The sequence below is a fragment of the Salarias fasciatus genome, chromosome 12, assembly GCF_902148845.1.
Source record: "Salarias fasciatus chromosome 12, fSalaFa1.1, whole genome shotgun sequence".
In the NCBI taxonomy this organism is placed as follows: Eukaryota; Metazoa; Chordata; class Actinopteri; order Blenniiformes; family Blenniidae; genus Salarias; species Salarias fasciatus.
Window position 1 is genome coordinate 10,999,560 of NC_043756.1, and position 17,035 is coordinate 11,016,594.

Consider the following 17,035-nt stretch of genomic DNA (forward strand, 5'->3'; position numbering starts at 1 on the left):
ACCATTGAGGCGCTTCTCTGCTGTCTGCCGTCTCTGCCGCGAAGCAGGAAGTGACGGCCTACCATGTGACCAGCGGAGCTCGTGATTGGCTCACGGCTGCCGGGTGTAAATCCTGAATCTAATCTTTTTTTTCTTTTTTTAAATAAATAAAATTTTACTCTTCAATCAGCGGTGTGTTTTTAAATGAAAATAATACTTTTTTAACTGCTTTTTATTTATTTTAAATATTTAATTAAATCAGTTCTGTTTACCCAATCTGGGTTACACAATCACCTCACTGAACACAGAAAAACACATTTGATGTTCAATATGGTTTACAAGGGATCGCTGCAGTGACAGAGTGCAAACTTATGAGTGATGGGTGTTGGTGATTCTCAATGCTTTTAAGAGCTAGAGCTTTTAAAATTGCAAAGGGTTTTTAGAATTGTTCAGTCCAAAAGTGAACAGGAATGTGTTTTATCCAGATCCTAATTTATTTTGCTTGTAGGGTCGACAGTGGAGAACAGTGAAGAGGAACCGTCCATCTGATAAAGAAAATTTATGATCGTTTGTATGATCCTCACCACACTTCTTTCAGCTTTCGATGCTTTTAAAGCCTACAACATTTTCTCTGTTGAAGTCAGTGCAGTGACTTCCTGTGTGCTGCTGAGGGAGGTCTGAAACAATATGATGAAGTATTTCCTGGAGGCTTGTCAATCAGCATATCCCGTTCTATAAAGAGGCAACTTGACTTCTCGCTCCTGCTGTGGGGTGAACAAAGGCTTAAAGACAACATGGCTCCCTTTAAGGACTTCAAGTTGACTTTGGAAGCGCTGAACCAAGAGGGCACTTATTCCGAAGGAGATAATATTATCGGCACTCTTTCTTTCAATCTGAAAAGTGACACCAAAGTGAAGAGCATTTCAGTGAAGGCTAAAGGGGACGCAATGGTGGAGTGGAAAGAAGAATATGGAAATAGTACGACGTACTACAAGGGGCAAAGGAGATATTTCAAACTCAAACAGGACTTGGTTGCAAAAGATACTGGAGGTAAGTCCTCAAGTTACAAATGTTAACTGTGTGACTGTGATTTACCCCATACTTTGAAGACACTTTGGAAATCCGTACTGTTGTTTTCGGAAGTCACAGTAGTATGGATGTGTGCTTTTTTGCACACACACAGTATTTATATTGCTCTGACAGTTCTTTCCTGGAAAAAAATTGTCACAGTAGTTTGACTGCACTTTTTGTGGGTTTCCAGTAATTCTGCACCACTCTTCTCACAGCTTAAGTGCTTCAGCAGCTAGGCAAATTATCCTTCAACTCATCATGTCTCTGGAACTCCTGTGAGAAAAAAAAATAATCTCAAATTGTACCTTCATTCTGCTTTTCTGAACCTGTTAGTGACTGCATAAGCAGCCGTGCAAGAAGTAAATACATTTTATAAAATACATTTGATTTATATCGCAATTTCCACAGTTAAAAATCATACAGTTTTTCACAAGTGTGCTGGAGTGAAAAAATGAACATTTGGAGAATGAAGATCATTAGGGCCACTAGGGTGAAAAAAAGTTGAGTTCTGACTTTTTTGTCTGAATTTTGATTTTAAATTCAGAAGTGTAGGTTGCTGTAAGTGACCTATTTCTGCTGGCAACTGATACGGAACATCAATATAAAGAGATATAATACAACATTCGGAATATTTTATGTGTATCATCTCAAGGCAAGTTTGATCAGGTCCTCCAAATCATGCACTGCTGACATTTATGTGCAAAGTAACAACAGAACCTGAAGGGATTCTGAGTTGAATGTTTTTGCAGACACCATGTCATTCACCAGTGTTCCATGAACACAGTGACATCTAGGTCTATCTGCACAGAGGAAATAATAAGAGCAAATCATTTTTGTTGGTTTGTTTTTCCATGTACACATGCATACATGTTGAAGTGATTTTTTGTTTGTTTTTTTCAAACAGAAGTTTTTAAGAAGAACTTGTACACATTATATGCAGTGCATTGCATGCAGTGGACATCTTAAACCAGTTTATAGAGACGGTGAAGGAACAGCAGCACAAAACGTGTTTAAACAACCTTCTCTTATGAGTGTATGAGGTCTTATAGCTGTGACAGGCAGACACTCGGCTGCTGTGACATTAACAGAGATGTGTGACAGCAGATGCTGCAGACGACGTGGATGTGGTGAAATGAACCACAAAACCACTGTCACTGTTTCTCATCGTCTCTCGCTCAAGATTTTCCACTGGCCCTAATCCTGCTCTGTATGTTGAGAGCTTTTGGGTTCCTTTACTGGACAAAGGTTTCTTCTTGTTGTTGTGATTGAAATCATGAAACGCACACACACACACACACACGCACACGCACGTGTTGGGTTTCCCACTCTTTTGGGGACATTCCATTGACTCCCATTCGTTTCTAGCCCCTAACCCTAACCCTAACCCTGACCCTTACCCTAACCCTAACCCACACCACAACAAAGCCTAACCCTAAAGAAATGTTTTTGCACTTTTACTTTTTTCAGTAACAACAACATGGTCAAGAAAACACTGTTTCTCCTACTGAGGACCAGAAAAAGGTCCCCACAAGGCACGTCGTTCCACGTTTTGCTATCCTAGTGGGGACATTTGGCCCCGACAAGGATAGAAATACGAGAACGCACACACACACACACACACACACACACACACACACACACACACACAGACACACACACACACACACACAGACACACACACACGCACACACACACACCACACACACACTTTGATTTATTGTGTCTCAATAATAAAGGTTAAATACCAGGCTCAACCACAAATATTGTTAAATGCATACATAATGTCGGTAGAAGTGCCAGTGATTCTCATTTTTTTACTTTTTTTCAGCCACTGTACTTCGCCAAGGGCCCCATAATTTCAAGTTGTCATTCCAAATTCCTCATTGGTAAGTGAGAAGCTTTTACCTTTATTTCTGTTTCCATATTTGTTTTAATAGCCTACATATAGATTAAAAGTCAGGCTTTATCTGAGAGTGAAATCAACCTATAACTCATAACCAAACTGTGAAAATACACATTGACCTTAACAGCGCTTTTTATGTTGGAACTATCTGCATCCATAGTAAAACAAGAGTGTTTCCACCAACTGCAGAAACTCCACTGGTACTCCTGATGAGACATGAAGAAGTTCTGCTCTTCTGACACCTGCTGGTGTTTTTGACACAACTACTCTAAATTATGAGATAAAAGATAATGGTCATTTATTAAGGCAGAGATGTGAGGATAAATCTGATACAAGCTTATTTTTCTTCAAGATAATTTTTTTTCAACTATGTTGTCTGACAATGAAGAAATTATTATGAAAGTACATCTCTATTCTGTCCCCACTTCTGTTTAACATCTGATAATCCCATTGGCTCAGATTTGATTCAACAACAAAGTGTGGAATCATCACAACACAGATGACACACAGATTTCGGCCTCTCTGATCAGGTGTCTGTGGTCCAATAAAAACACTGAGTGGGAACACTGAGCAAGTCAACCTTTGGATATTCCAAAAGTTTTTTGGATCTAAAGAGGGGAGATTACTGGTTGGTGCTCTTCTTCATTGTCACAGGTTAAAAAACAGTGACAGAACCAGAAATCTGCATGTGATCATAAACTCTGACCTGAGTCTGACCAGCAACATCAAAACAACCAAAAAGACAGCTCATGAAAAATGAAACGAGGGTGAAAAGACTGATATCTCAGCAGGATTTAGAGAAATTAATTCAGTTGACTTCAGGACGCTATAATGCTGTCATCACCGCTCTTCCTAAAAACTCTACTGGATGGTCGATTCAAAATGCTTCTACTCTCATAATGACAAACACCAAGACATGAATCTCATCAGTCCGATTCTCAGATCTTTGCACTACTGGATTTCTGTCATAGAAAGAATAGATTTTAAAATATTACTGCTGGTCTTCAAAATACTGAAAGGTTTCGGCGCAAAATAAGAACTCCAAGATCCTCTGTAATATTAGGTTGTGTAAACCAAGCATGCAGAAGCTGCTTTCAGTTTTTATTTGTTCTGTCTTTAAGTGTTGTACTTTAATGCTGACCATTGTTCTTTTCATTCTTTTTAAATTTTAGGTTTATTATGCTTTTTCTTTTTATCTTTCACTGATGTACATTTTTGTTCATGTGAAACACTTTCAATTTCATTGTTGCTGAAATGTGCTATGCAAATAAAATCACCTTGCCTTACACTGCCTTTTCTTATAATAATTTGAATGTTTTAGCCATGAAACATGTCACTCACCCTGTAATTCATCTTTTTAATTTGCTTCTCTGTTCTGGTTCCGTGTTGCAGGGAAATGCCATCCTCCTTCGAAGCGAAATATGGAAAAATTGTGTACATGGTTGAAGCAAAAATTTCCAGAAGTTGGCGGTGGCCTTCATCACTAACAAAAGAGATCAAGTTTGTTTCAAAGTCTATTCCACCAATTCATCTAGCCATGGTGAATATCCCAAAATGGTGTTAAGAATGTGAAAACAGTTACAGTGTAAACAGTTTAATATATTTGTTTATCAATGTTATTAATTCAGGGAAGACATTCCAGCATCACAGCAGTAAAATGTATGTAAATATAACAAGGTCAAGCTTTTACAGTTATTTTTTATGGTTTTAACTTTAACAATACAGCTTAAGTCAAAGCTCACCTGACCTGGAACAAAACACAATTTCTTCTAGAATTTGTTTTCTGATTATTGGAGAATGTAAGTTGACTGGGGAAAATGCCTGTTTTGAATATGTTTACAGCATCCATTATCCGGTTCAGTGGTTAAGACTTTCTCCAGCGGACAGCTCCAAATGACTGCTTCAGTGAACCGAGGAGTTTGCTCTCCAGGTACAGTGTCTGATTCACTAAAATAAACAAGAGAAGCACCTGCCTTTACTAGCCTGTACAGACTGTGAAATCAGTCCCAGTGGAAAGATAACAATTGTGAGAGAATGGTGTCCATATTGTATGCCTTGGCTCTATACCGGTGCTCCATATTAACTGGTTTCCCTGTTAACTGGTGGCCAACAGATGTTGAAAACCCGCCTTAAACTTGTAGTTGATCTGGCAAACGCCGGTTATCTGGAGTTACCTTAAATTTTTACTTGTTTACAAAAATCAATCACCAATTAACAGCATCGTCTGAAATTTGGGGCTATTGTGGGACTGCTGCTGCGATCCATGGCAGTGTTTGTTTCTGTTTACATGTAGAGTGTTTTACATCATGTGTTGTTGGAAAATTACTGTGATTTTGTGAAAGTGATTTTCCTCCAAACACAAATGTCACAATTGTGAACGCTTTGGTGTGTAAAAGCAAAAAAAACAAACAAAAAAAAATTCTTCGTGTCCAGCTGATAGGACTCATGCTGAAGTTATTAGCTCGCTCTTTTGCCTCTGGGGGAGACGCTTCATGGTGGGGAGCGTCTCAATGGACTCTGTCCAATTGTGTACTGTCCACTGGGCTGTGTTTTATCAGGCTTCATCCCAGCGGGAGTAAACTAGAACTCCGTTCATGTTTTGCTAGTGAATGTTGGTGCTAAGTTGAGTTTCGGTGGCCATGGCGACCGCATGCTTCTTCATGTCAATGTCATCCACCTGTGATCACCTTTTGATTTCATCTTGCAGTCTGTACGATGGGCTGCACAGAGCAAACTTCACGTTGTGGGAAAGATTTTTACATCCATGTCGTACAATGTGCCAAGTTTTTTCAAAATATGCAGCAACTGATTTGCACATCTGAGCATCATGTTTTGTCTCCAATAGGTGACACATTGTCTGCCTCTGCCAGAATCTGCAACACTTCTTCAAAATCTGTGAGGCCCAAGTTCAGTTTGCACCAGAAGATTGTGTACAGAGTCAAAAAGTACACCAAAACCAGTGATAAAGTCATATTTAAAGTGGTTGGAGACACAATCACACCAAGATCAGAGGTGACGGTTCCCTGTGAAGTGAAGATTCCTGTTGATGCTGCCTGCACTCTCCATAACTGTGAAATCATCTCAGTTGAACATTACCTCAAGGTATGTAGTGAGACATATAATGAATACAATCCTGTTTTGAAACATTGCTATCTGTTTGAATCTCACCATCTTTGGTTTGTTGTACGTTTTCTTTATCTCACTGTCAACTATGATTGGCTCCAGCCCCGAAATTGGATGAACGGGTGTAGAAAATGAATAGATAGATGTAAATAGATAATGCAATGAAATGGCTTTTCATTTAGATTCATGATAGTTAGGAATCATTAATGTCTGTGGATTTTGACTGCCTTTTTTTCTTCTCATTGTATCTCTTATACTCAGGTGTATTTGGACGTCAGCTTTGCTATCGATCCAGAGGTGGTGTTTCCGATCTTCGTTGTTCCGTCGAACCTTGTCCATGCTCACCTCAGTCAAAGAGATCATATACGGAGACTCCTCATTCACGCTGCCATCTTGCAGGGGTTGATCTCGCTTCCACAGCACACTGAGGAATGATATGTTTCACCATAAACATGATTATAAATTGATCAGTTTTCAACTTGTCTGATGTTTATGATAAACATCAGACTTGGAGGACACACAGACATAAACAGACTGAAATGAACTCATAAACTGTTCAGGCTGATTGAGTTTTTATTGAGAGAATTGGTTTAAGGATTTATATTGTACTTGACTGTTACTGACATTATGATTGTATGATTGTGATTATCATTATTATTATATCGAATTGTTATATCTATTATTATCACGATTATTGTAATTAATGTTGTTATTATGTTTAAATTCTATAATCACTATTATGATTATTATTTCTATTATTATCTTTTAATCATCACATTATTGCTATTTCCATATTAATTATTATATTCTATTTTGATTCATACTGAGTTTCAACACGATAAATACCATAAACAGTAAAGCCTCGTTCACAATATCTGTATATCTACAAACTACTATAACTATAAAAAACTTGTTTATTGATGACGTTTTGTTCTGGCAATGGTGTCCAGCATCATTGTCTCTCATCCACATTTAGTCTTTTTCTTCCTGAGTCAAAACACATTTGATGTTCATTATGTTTTATAAGAGATCGCTGCAATGACTAAAAGACAGAGTGCATGCTTGACTGTGAGTGATGGGTTTCTGCTTGTGTTTCTTTAAAGTGCTTTTAGTGATTTTTATGTATGATGTACAGATTGGATCACACTTCTTTTTTTTTTTTGGTTGTACTTGTTACAATGACAAATAAGGATTAAAGGAATATTTTGTTGAGCAGCTCAAAAACTGTGAGTTCTTCAGAGATTGAAATACAATGTTTGAGTAAAATTCATGCATGTGAAACTAAGCTAATATTGTGTTTGTGTATGACAGAAGTATTTTATGTATGTACATAAATATATGTACACAATATATATATATATATATATATATATATATATATATATATATATATATATATATATATATATAATAGATGACTTGTTTTCATGATTTTCACCCACAGAAGAATAGTTTTCTCCAAAAGTGGACAGGAATGTGTTTTTATCCAGATCCAAATTTATTTTGGTTGTAGTGTCGCCTGTCTAGAATAGTGAACTATGCGAACTTTCTGCAACTGGTGAAAATGTCTCTTGTGATAAAAAAAAGAAGGGCTTGCTGTCCAGGTAAAATGATTAAAATACTTTCAGCCATGTGATGCTGAATACCTTGACCTTGGTTAGGGGTTCAATGCCTTCAGCTGCCTCACAGCTCCTGTCTTTATGGGCCATCTTCACACCAGAGAATTGAATGATGAGATTAATTACAGAAAATTAAGGAATGGATTGGGGGGAAGGAGCCCGAGCTTGTGAGGGAGGTTGAAAGGTACCGGTTAGATGTCGTCGGGCTCACCTCCACACAAAGCCTGGGCTCTGGACCCCAGCCTCTCGAGAAGGGCTGAACTCTCCACTTTTCTGGCGTTGCCCGTGGTGAGAGGTGGCGGGCTGGTGTGGGTTTGCTTATAGCCCCACAGCTCAGCCGCCATGTGTTGGAGTTTACCCCAGTGAACGAGAGGGTTGCATCTCTGCACCTTCGGGTCGGGGACAGGTGCCTCACTGTTGTCTCGGCTTACGGGCTGAAGAGAAGTGCAGAGTACCCGGCCTTCTTGGAGTCCCTGGGAGGCGTGCTGGACAGTGCTCCATCTGGGGACTCCATTGTTCTACTGGGAGACTTCAATACCCACATGGGAAGCGACAGTGAGACCTGGATGGGGGTGATTGGGATGCACGGCCTCCCTGATCTGAACCCGAGTGGTGTTCTGTTATTGGACTTCTGTGTTCACCATGTTTGTCCATAAAGAAGACCATGTTCGAGCACAGGGGTGTCCATAAGTGCACTTGACACCAGGAATCCCTAGATCAGAGGTCATTGATCGACTTTGTTGATGTGTCATCTGACCTCCGGCCGCGTGTTTTTGACACTCGGGTGAAGAGAGGACCAGAGCTGTCAACCAATCACCACCTAGTGGTGAGTTGGATTCGCTTGCGGAGGAGGAAACCGGACAGACTTGGGAGACCCAAATGAGTTGTCAGGATCTGCTGGGAATGTCTGGTGGAACCTTCTGTCAGCAGGGTTTTCAACTTCCACCTCCGGGAGAGCTTCTCTCATGTCCCGAGGGAGGCTGGGGACATTGAGTCCGAGTGGACCATGTTCTCCACCTCCATTGTCGAAGCAACTGCCCGGAGCTGTAGTCGTAAGGTCTGCGGTGCCTGTCGTGGCGGCAACCCCCAAACCCGGTGGTGGACACTGGACACAAAGGGCTGTGGTGAAGTTGAAGAAGGAGTTCCTATTGAGTCTTGTTGGCTCATGGGACTCCAGAAGCAGCTGACAGGTATGGGCAAGCCAAGCGAACTGCAGTCCAAGCAGTTGTGGAGGCAAAAACTTGGGTCTCGGAGGAGATCGGGGAGGCCATGGAAAAGGACTACTGGTCGGCCTCAAAGAAATTCTGGCAAACCGTCTGGTGCCTCAGGAAGGGGAAGCAGGTCTCCACTAACACTGTTTATAGTGGAGGTGGGGATCTGTTGACCTGATCAGGGGATTTATAGAACAGTGGAAGGAAAACTTCGAGGACCTCCTCAATCCTGTTGCCACGTCTTCCATGGAGGAAGCAGAGGCTGAGGTCTCAGAGCTGGACTCGTCCATCACCCAATCCGAAGTCACCGAGGTGGTCAGTAAGCTCCTCGTTGGCAAGGCACCGGGGGTGGTGAGATTCGCCCTGAGTACCTTAAGTCTCTGGAACACGTCTCTGCAACATCGCATGGTGGTCAGAGACAGTGCCTCTGGATTGGCAGACTGGGGTGGTGGTTCCCCTTTTTAAATTGGGGGACCAGCGGATTTGCTACAACTATCACACTCCTCAGCCTCCCTGGGAAAGTCTATTCCAGAGTACCTGAGAGGAGGATTCGACCGATGGTCGAACCGCGGATCCAGGAGGAACAATGCGGTTTTTGTCCTGGTCGCGGAACACTGGACCACCTCTGTACCCTCTATAGCCGGGTTCCTCAATTAGCGGACTGCGGTCCACGACAGGATCACGGCACACCTCGCTGTGGACGCAGGGCAAATGGCACTTTTCCACAAAAAAAAAAAAACAAAAACATTTTTTTTCTTTAAACATATATTATTTTTATTAATCACCAATCTATTGCTATGCGCTACTATTCTATCGCTAATTTTTGTTTCATTTTTAGTCAAATATCTCATATTCCCACTTCTGTTAGATTTAATCACTGCATGCGCCCAGCGCGCTGCGTGCTGTGTGTGTATGTGCATGCATGTGTGTGTTTGAGAGAAGAGGGAGACAGCGCTGCTTGGCTGGCACTGGGTGATTGGGTGACAGGATATTATGGGCTGTCATCTCTATGACAACAATGCGCTGATTGGCTGACAGAGCGTGCATGCTGCTAGCAAGATGGGACGGACAGCACCTTCGACCTGCGTTGTACATGAACGACATTAATAAATGGACCCAGGGCCGGTCCCAGGCATAGGCAAACTAGACGGCAGCCTAGGGCGCAATGTACAGATGTACAGGGGGGCCGCCATGGCCGTACAAGGGGTGCCCCCACGCTCCGCGTTCCGTGTGAGCACCGCTCTGCTCGGTACTTCCCGGCATCACTCGGTATTGTCCCCCCCGCCCCACTCCGACAGGGCACTGCAGCCCGGACCCATGCTTGCATTTGAGGACCCCTGCTCTATAGGGTGCTCGGGGGTTCATGGGAGTTTGCCCGACCAGTTCACATGTGTTTTGTGGACTTGGAGAAGGCGTTTGACCGTGTCCCTTGTGGTGTCTTGTAGGGGGTGCTCCGGGCTTCGTGCTTGTTAAGGGCCGTCCGGTCTCTGCATGACAGGAGTAGGAGTCTGGTCAGCATTGTCTGGACTACCCTCTGTCATCGGTTTTGTTCATAATCTTTATGGACTGAATTTGTAGGTGAAGCCAGGGGCCGGACGCTTCCCGTTTTGGGGACCACAGGATTTCATCTTTGCTTTTTGCAGATGATGTTGTCCTGTTGGCTCCATCGAACCTGGACCTACAGCAATTGCTGGGGCGGTTTCACAGCCGAGTGTGAAGCGACAGAGATGAGAATCAGCACCTCCAAATCCTAAGCCATGGTCCTCAACCGGAAGAAGGTGGCCTGCCCTGCCAGAGTCTCTCCACTGAGTGGAGGAGTCTAAGTATCTTGGGGTCTTGTTCATGAGTGGGCGACGGATGGAGCATGAGATTGACAGGTGGATTGGTGCAGCATCTGCAGTGATGTGGTCATTGCATTGGTCCTTTACCGGTCTGTCTACGTCCCCACCCTCACCTATTGTCATGAGCTTTGGGTCATGATCGAGAGGACAAAATCCTGGATACAAGCAGCTGAAATGAACTTCCTCCATAGGGTGGCTGGGCACTCCCTTAGAGATAGGGTGAGGAGATCAGTCACCAGGGAGGAGCTTGCAGTAGAGCTGCTACTCCTCCACATCGAGGGGAGCCAGCTGAGGTGGCTCGGGCACCTCTTTAAGATGCTTCCTGGACGCCTCCCTGGGAAGGTGTTCCGGGCATGTCCCACCAGGAGAGACCCCAGGGAAGACCTAGGACACGCTGGAGAGACTATGCTTCTCGGCTGGCCTAGGAATGCCGTGGGATCCTCCCGGAAGAGCTGGAGGAAGTGTCTTGGAACAGGGAAGTCTGGGCATCTCTGCTTATACTGCTGCCCCTGCAACTCGATCCCAGATAAGCGGTGGAAGATGGATGGATGGATGGATGGATGGATGGATGGATGGATGGATACAACGTAATGCACTGACTATCTCTTGACTTTTAGCTCCTGCTGTGGAGTGAACAAAGACTTAAAGACAGCGTGTCTCCCTGTAAGGACTTAAAACTGATTTTGGAAGCGCTGAATCAAGGGGGCACTTATTCCAAAGGCGATACTATTATAGGCACTCTTTCTTTCTATGTGAGGAGTGACACCAAACTGAAGAGCATTTCAGTGAAGGCTAAAGGGGATGCAAAAGTGCGTTGGATGGAAGGAATTGGAAAAAATGAGAAGACCTACTATGTGCACAAGAGATATCTTAAAGTCAAAGAGGGCTTGGTTGCAAAAAATGCTGGAGGTAAGTGTTGCAAGTTGCAAGTGTTGACTGCGTGACTGTGATTTAACAGTCGCACAGTTTGTACCTTATCTTTGTCTCATAGACGACTATGATTGACTCCAGTCGCTAAATTGCATGATGGGATATACAAAATGAATAAATAGATGTAGCTAGACAATGCAATGAAATAGCTTTTCATTTGGAGTAGTGACCATTAGAAATCATCTTATTCATTAAAATAATCATGTAATAAAAATAATGTATGTCTTCATTAAAGTATGTGGATTCTGACTGCCTTTTTTCTTCTCATTGTATAACTGTTACTCAGGTGTATTCGGACGTTAGCTTTGCTTTTGATCCAGAGGTGGTGTTTCCATTCTTCGTTGTTTCATCGAATCTTGTCCGTGCTCAGCTCAATGAGGAAGTGGAGCACATCTGATCCTGCAGGAGCTCCAAGTGACAGCAACTTCAAGTCCTCTGTACCCAGTCACAGATCCCACTCAGCATATAATCACATCAAGTTTTTTTTTTTTTTTTATGATCGATGGCCACAAACTGTGAATGGTAATTGCTTTTGAACTTCCACTTCTTCACAATTATTTTTTTGGTTCATTCAAGCTTGCAAGTCACTTCAAAATTTTTAAGTCGTGTGAATGTGAGTGTGTGTCTCTGTGTCTGCTTTGGGATAAATTGGTCGTACCCTGTGAAGCCGAGAACCTGTCATAAATGATCAAAGCACTCTTTCAGTGGCAAAAGTATAATTATAACAGAAAAGTGGATTTCTGTCCTCAAACAAGGAATTCCTCGTCCATATGTCTTTATGATTTATGGTCAAACAGAAGCTGCATGGAGTGTTGGTGCCTCCCACATGCTGTTGTCTCTAAGCAAGACAGGAGCACAAACTGTTTCCTGGCTGAGGTGGGATTTTTTTGTGCTCTCTAATGCTATGTCAATAACAACAAGCGACAACGACAGGATGAATTTAACATGTCTGCGCAGTGAACTTTACATTTCTCATCTTTAACTGCTGCCATGTTGAATGAAATTGAGCCTCTCCAAGAACTTTCATTTTTAAAATGCCGTTTAGCTAAAGTGACTTACGTACAATAGGACAAATGTATAAAACAAAGATATAGAAATCATGCAATGAACATCTAACTGCAGTGCAAGAACAATACAGATGCTTGGAGGATTAAGAAATACTACTAAAGTGAACCTGTTCCATCTTTTCAAGTGAAGTTTCCAATTTGATCTTCCTAATGTGGCATTATTATATTTATCCCAGAAAGTGGGGACTTTCCCTCCTCTCAGTTGCTCATGAATGCACCACTGGATAATTCCTTCATTTTTCATTTTATCTAATTAAATTCATATTAAGTTGACTTTTTTTTTTTTCCATAGTGCTAATCAGTCAGATCAGCCACATGATGTGTGTTGCTTGTTTAAAATCTTCAAACTGAAGATGCCATAATTGTTCAGAAGTTGCACTGTTACAGCTGGTGGCTTTGCTCTGCAGATTCTTGTAATAAACATCATCACTACCGGGAATTAAGCAACAGTGGCTGTTCTTTTCAGATGTTTTGTGTGTAGGTTGAGCCTGTGTAGAAAAAAAATCCTACAGGTTAGAAACTGGGGCGGTGGTGGTTTGGGGTCTGGAGAAGCAAAGGTTGCAGTTTCGATTCCCACGGTTTACGGGTCCCTCAACCGCATTACGGTGGAAAAAATGTGTACATAGAATTTCCCAATGCGGTTTGATAATATGTGAATAATCTTTTTGATTGATTAGTTAAAACTATCTGAATTGTCTGAATAAAGGGGTTGAAACTGACTTTAGAAGTGCTCCATGAAGAAGTCAGATTCCCCCAGAAGATTCTGTTTCAGGAGCGTCAAAGTGTCTTGGACTCCTACTGTTAATGTGGCTTGATACCAAAATTTCAATATGCTTTGGATCAGTGGTTTGAATGTTATCAATACTCAATATCTGTCAGCACAAAAAAAAAATCATCCTGGAGTCTTGGAAAGTTGGATTTGTCCCAATATCCTGAGCCAGTGTGTTTATTACTGTTTATTACTTTGTAGATTAAAAACCTACATGAAGGCTTGTGGTATTGGCAACACCAGCATTGGTCTCCTTATCTGATCAGACAGGAGAAAAGTGGAATAACACATTAGTGAGTGCTGAGAGAGCTCATCTACAGTGAGGGCTGAGAAGGACAATGAGGACTTAGAACAGTTGGAGGGCATGAGAGAGAGATTTTCAGTATGATCAAGATGGGACCTTTCAGCTCAGAATTCTTGTCTTTGATTTGTGATTCCCTACAGGCTGCCTTGTGGGCAGCTCTATAATGTTCACAAACAAAGGGAGACAGCGTTAAAGCACTGTTGCATCTAACTTCCCCACAAAGTATCAAAATAGGAGGAAGTGATGACTTCAGGCAAAAAGCACAACAAACCACCACACAATGAAATTTATACAGCAGCATTGTACAATCTAACAGATGCTGGAATAAACGACCTGAGGAAACGCTCCTTCTTACACTTAGGGTGCACCACTCTGTTGCTGAAGGAGCTTTTCAACGAGTTCACAGTTTGATGCAGAGGGTGGGAAGAGTTTTCCATGATGGACAGTAGTTGGGCCCGAGCCCTCCCCTCTCCCACCATCTCCATGGAGTCCAGCGGGCAGCCACAGGCTGAGCTGGATCTTTTAATCAGTCTGTTGAGTCTGTTCTTGTATCACTCAGTGCAACCCCCTCCCGAGCACACCACTGCATAGAAGACCACAGACACACTGTCATAGAAGGTCCTAAACAGTGGTCTGCTCACACCAAATGATGCGAGCCTCCTCAGCAGGTATAGACGACACTGATCCTTCTTATACAGAGAGTCAGGTACTTGTAAGTCCTCACTCTCTCAATGTCGAGTCCCTGGATGCTCACTGGTGGACGGTTTGGTGTCCTGCGGAAATCAATCACTGTCTCCTTTGTCTTACTGACATTCATCTGGAGGTGGTTCTGCTCGCACCAGAAGACAAAGCTCCATGATGTCCTTCCTGTACTCGCAGTCGTTCCCCTCTGACACGCATCTTATGATGGCCGAGTCATCAGCGAACTTCTGGACATGACAATTGTCTGTGGAATAGCGGAAGTCCAATGTATAGAGGATGAAGGGTGAGGAGCAAAGGTGAGAGTACTGTACCCTGAGGGACTCCAGTGCTGCAGACCACCGCATCAGACATACAGTCCTGTAACCTCACATACTAGGGTCTTTGTGAGAGGTAGTCCATGGTCCGTGCAGCCAACTGGCCACTAACCCCTGCCCTCTCCATCTTCACCCTCAGCAGTGATGGTTGGATTCAATCCATCCATCACTGCTGAGTGATCCAATCTTCAACACAATCCAATGGATTGTGTTGAAGGCACTGGAAAAGTCAAAGAACGTGATCCTGACGGTGTTCGCAGTGTCCTCCAGGTGAAACAGGGAGACAGCAGGTAGAGGACCTCCGTCATCCATCATCCCAGGTTATACATCCCAATCCCAGGCTAGTATGCAAAATGAAGAGGATCCATGTTTGGGCTCACCAGGGGGGCATAGATGGCTCAGGACCAACCTCTCCAGAGCCTCCATCAGTGAGAGGTTAAGGCCACAGGTCTAAAGTGGTTGGGCTCCTTGGGGCACGAGGTCTTTGGGACCGGGACCACACAAGACATCTTTCACATGACAGGAACTCTTTCCAGTCTCAGGCTAAGGTTGAAGATGTAGCAGACCACCTGACTGAGCAGGTCTGCACATTCCCTGAGAAGTTTGGAACTGATGCCATCAGGACCCATGACTTTCCTGGCTCTGGTCTTCCTGAGCTGCATTCTCACCTGATCCACTGTCGGTGCAAAGAGAAGAGGAGAAGGTTGGGGGAGGGAGGAGAGCCCTGGGGATGGTGGAGATGAAGGAGGTGAGGGGGAGCGGGTGATCAGGCAGGAGGAGCTGGAGGTCAGCTGGACAGGGCTCGGGCTAGAGGGGGATGGGGTGAGACCGCTATCAAACCTGCTGAAACACAGGTTTAACTGTTTGGCCCAGTCTCTGTCCTCAGGTTCAGGTTCCCTCTTTCTGGCCTTGTCCTGCCCTGATATGGTCTGGAGTCCTCTCCAGACCTCTCTTATGTTGTTCTGCTGCTAATCCTCCATCTTCCTCCTGTAGCTGTTTTTACAGTCTTTTTCTTCACTATGGGTGTGTAAGCAGAGAGCAAATGGACTAGGTTGTGGTCTGAGTGGGCAAGCGGGGGGAGGGGGGAGCATCTGTAGGCCTCAGCGGTATTTGTATAAAACAGGTCTGGAATTTTGCTGTCCCTGGTGGGACAGTCCACGAACTGATGGAAGGTGGGGAGAGTGGCAGACAGGGAAGCATGGTTAAAAATAAACTTTTTCAGTGAGCTCTGAAAAATGTTTTAAAAAATGTGACCATTGTAAACTAGCCATACATTGTTGACTGTTCTCACCTCAAGCATGAATTCTGTGTTAAAATACAATAAAGTACACTTTTTATTCACCAAGGTTCACAATATGTGAAAGTCTGCATTTCTTTTTACTGTCATCAGTATCATTTCTGTGAGGTTAATTGTTTTGGAACGAGTAGCCTGAGAAAAGCAGTCTTCCGTCATCTCTGTAATCTTTCAAGAAAAACTTTTGTGAAAAAAAAACTTTTTCTCTTCAAAATTAACTACATTATCTCTTTCTTTCATGTTTTTAACAAGTGCTACATACATAGAGCTATGTATGTTAATGTCATTGTCCGTGGCTGAATGGTTCACTGAGGTTTACAGCTCAAGAGAGGAACCAGTTAGATTCTGTATCAGTGATATCACACAGCCAGGTTATTGTTGTTGGGTTGTGATTTGTGTCCACAGTTAGAAAGTCAGTCAGCTTAATTCCACAGAACATGGGAACCTTGAATGTCCCAAGTTTGAGGAACTGAGCTTTTTATGAATATATTGTTTCAATTAGGGAACTGAAATTGGCCTCAAAAATTAAAACAACATCATAAAGGACAACTCACTCCCTGGACACTCTATTTGACCTGCTGCCATCAGGCAGACGACACAGAGCATTAAAGACGAAGACAACCAGATTGAAGAGAAGTCTCTACCCAACAGCAATCACCTCACTCATCACAGAAAAACACATTTGATGTTCAATATGGTTTACAAGGGATCACTGCAGTGACATAATGACAGAGTGCAAACTTATGAGTGATGGGTGTCGGTGATTCTCATGCTTTTAAGAAGTGCTTTTGAAATTGTAAAGTGTTTTTAGAATAGTTCAATCCAAAAGTGAACAGGAATGTATTTTATCCAGATCCTAATTTATTTTGCTTGTAGAGTCGACAGTGGAGAACAGTGAAGAGGAACTG

The 17,035-nt window shown here is 42.8% G+C and overlaps 1 protein-coding gene across 1 annotated transcript; it reads left to right on the forward strand.

Moving 5' to 3' along the window:
• The first annotated feature begins 717 nt into the window (after positions 1 to 717).
• LOC115397824 (arrestin domain-containing protein 3-like) lies at positions 718 to 6,698 on the forward strand. Its single transcript, XM_030104301.1, has 6 exons — positions 718 to 1,029; positions 2,879 to 2,936; positions 4,346 to 4,493; positions 4,796 to 4,883; positions 5,799 to 6,055; positions 6,338 to 6,698. The coding sequence occupies exons 1-6, from the start codon at positions 774 to 776 to the stop codon at positions 6,509 to 6,511; spliced, it is 981 nt and encodes a 326-aa protein (XP_029960161.1). The 5' UTR covers positions 718 to 773; the 3' UTR covers positions 6,512 to 6,698.
• Positions 6,699 to 17,035: the final 10,337 nt, after the last annotated feature.

Bases quoted from the DNA above. Each gene is read 5' to 3' on its own strand.
- LOC115397824 (XM_030104301.1), top strand. From the start codon at position 774: ATGGCTCCCTTTAAGGACTTCAAGTTGACTTTGGAAGCGCTGAACCAA. The intron at 1,030-2,878 runs GTAAGTCCTCAA...ACTTTTTTTCAG, and splicing joins GGTTGCAAAAGATACTGGAG to CCACTGTACTTCGCCAAGGG. The intron at 4,884-5,798 runs GTACAGTGTCTG...TGTCTCCAATAG, and splicing joins CCGAGGAGTTTGCTCTCCAG to GTGACACATTGTCTGCCTCT.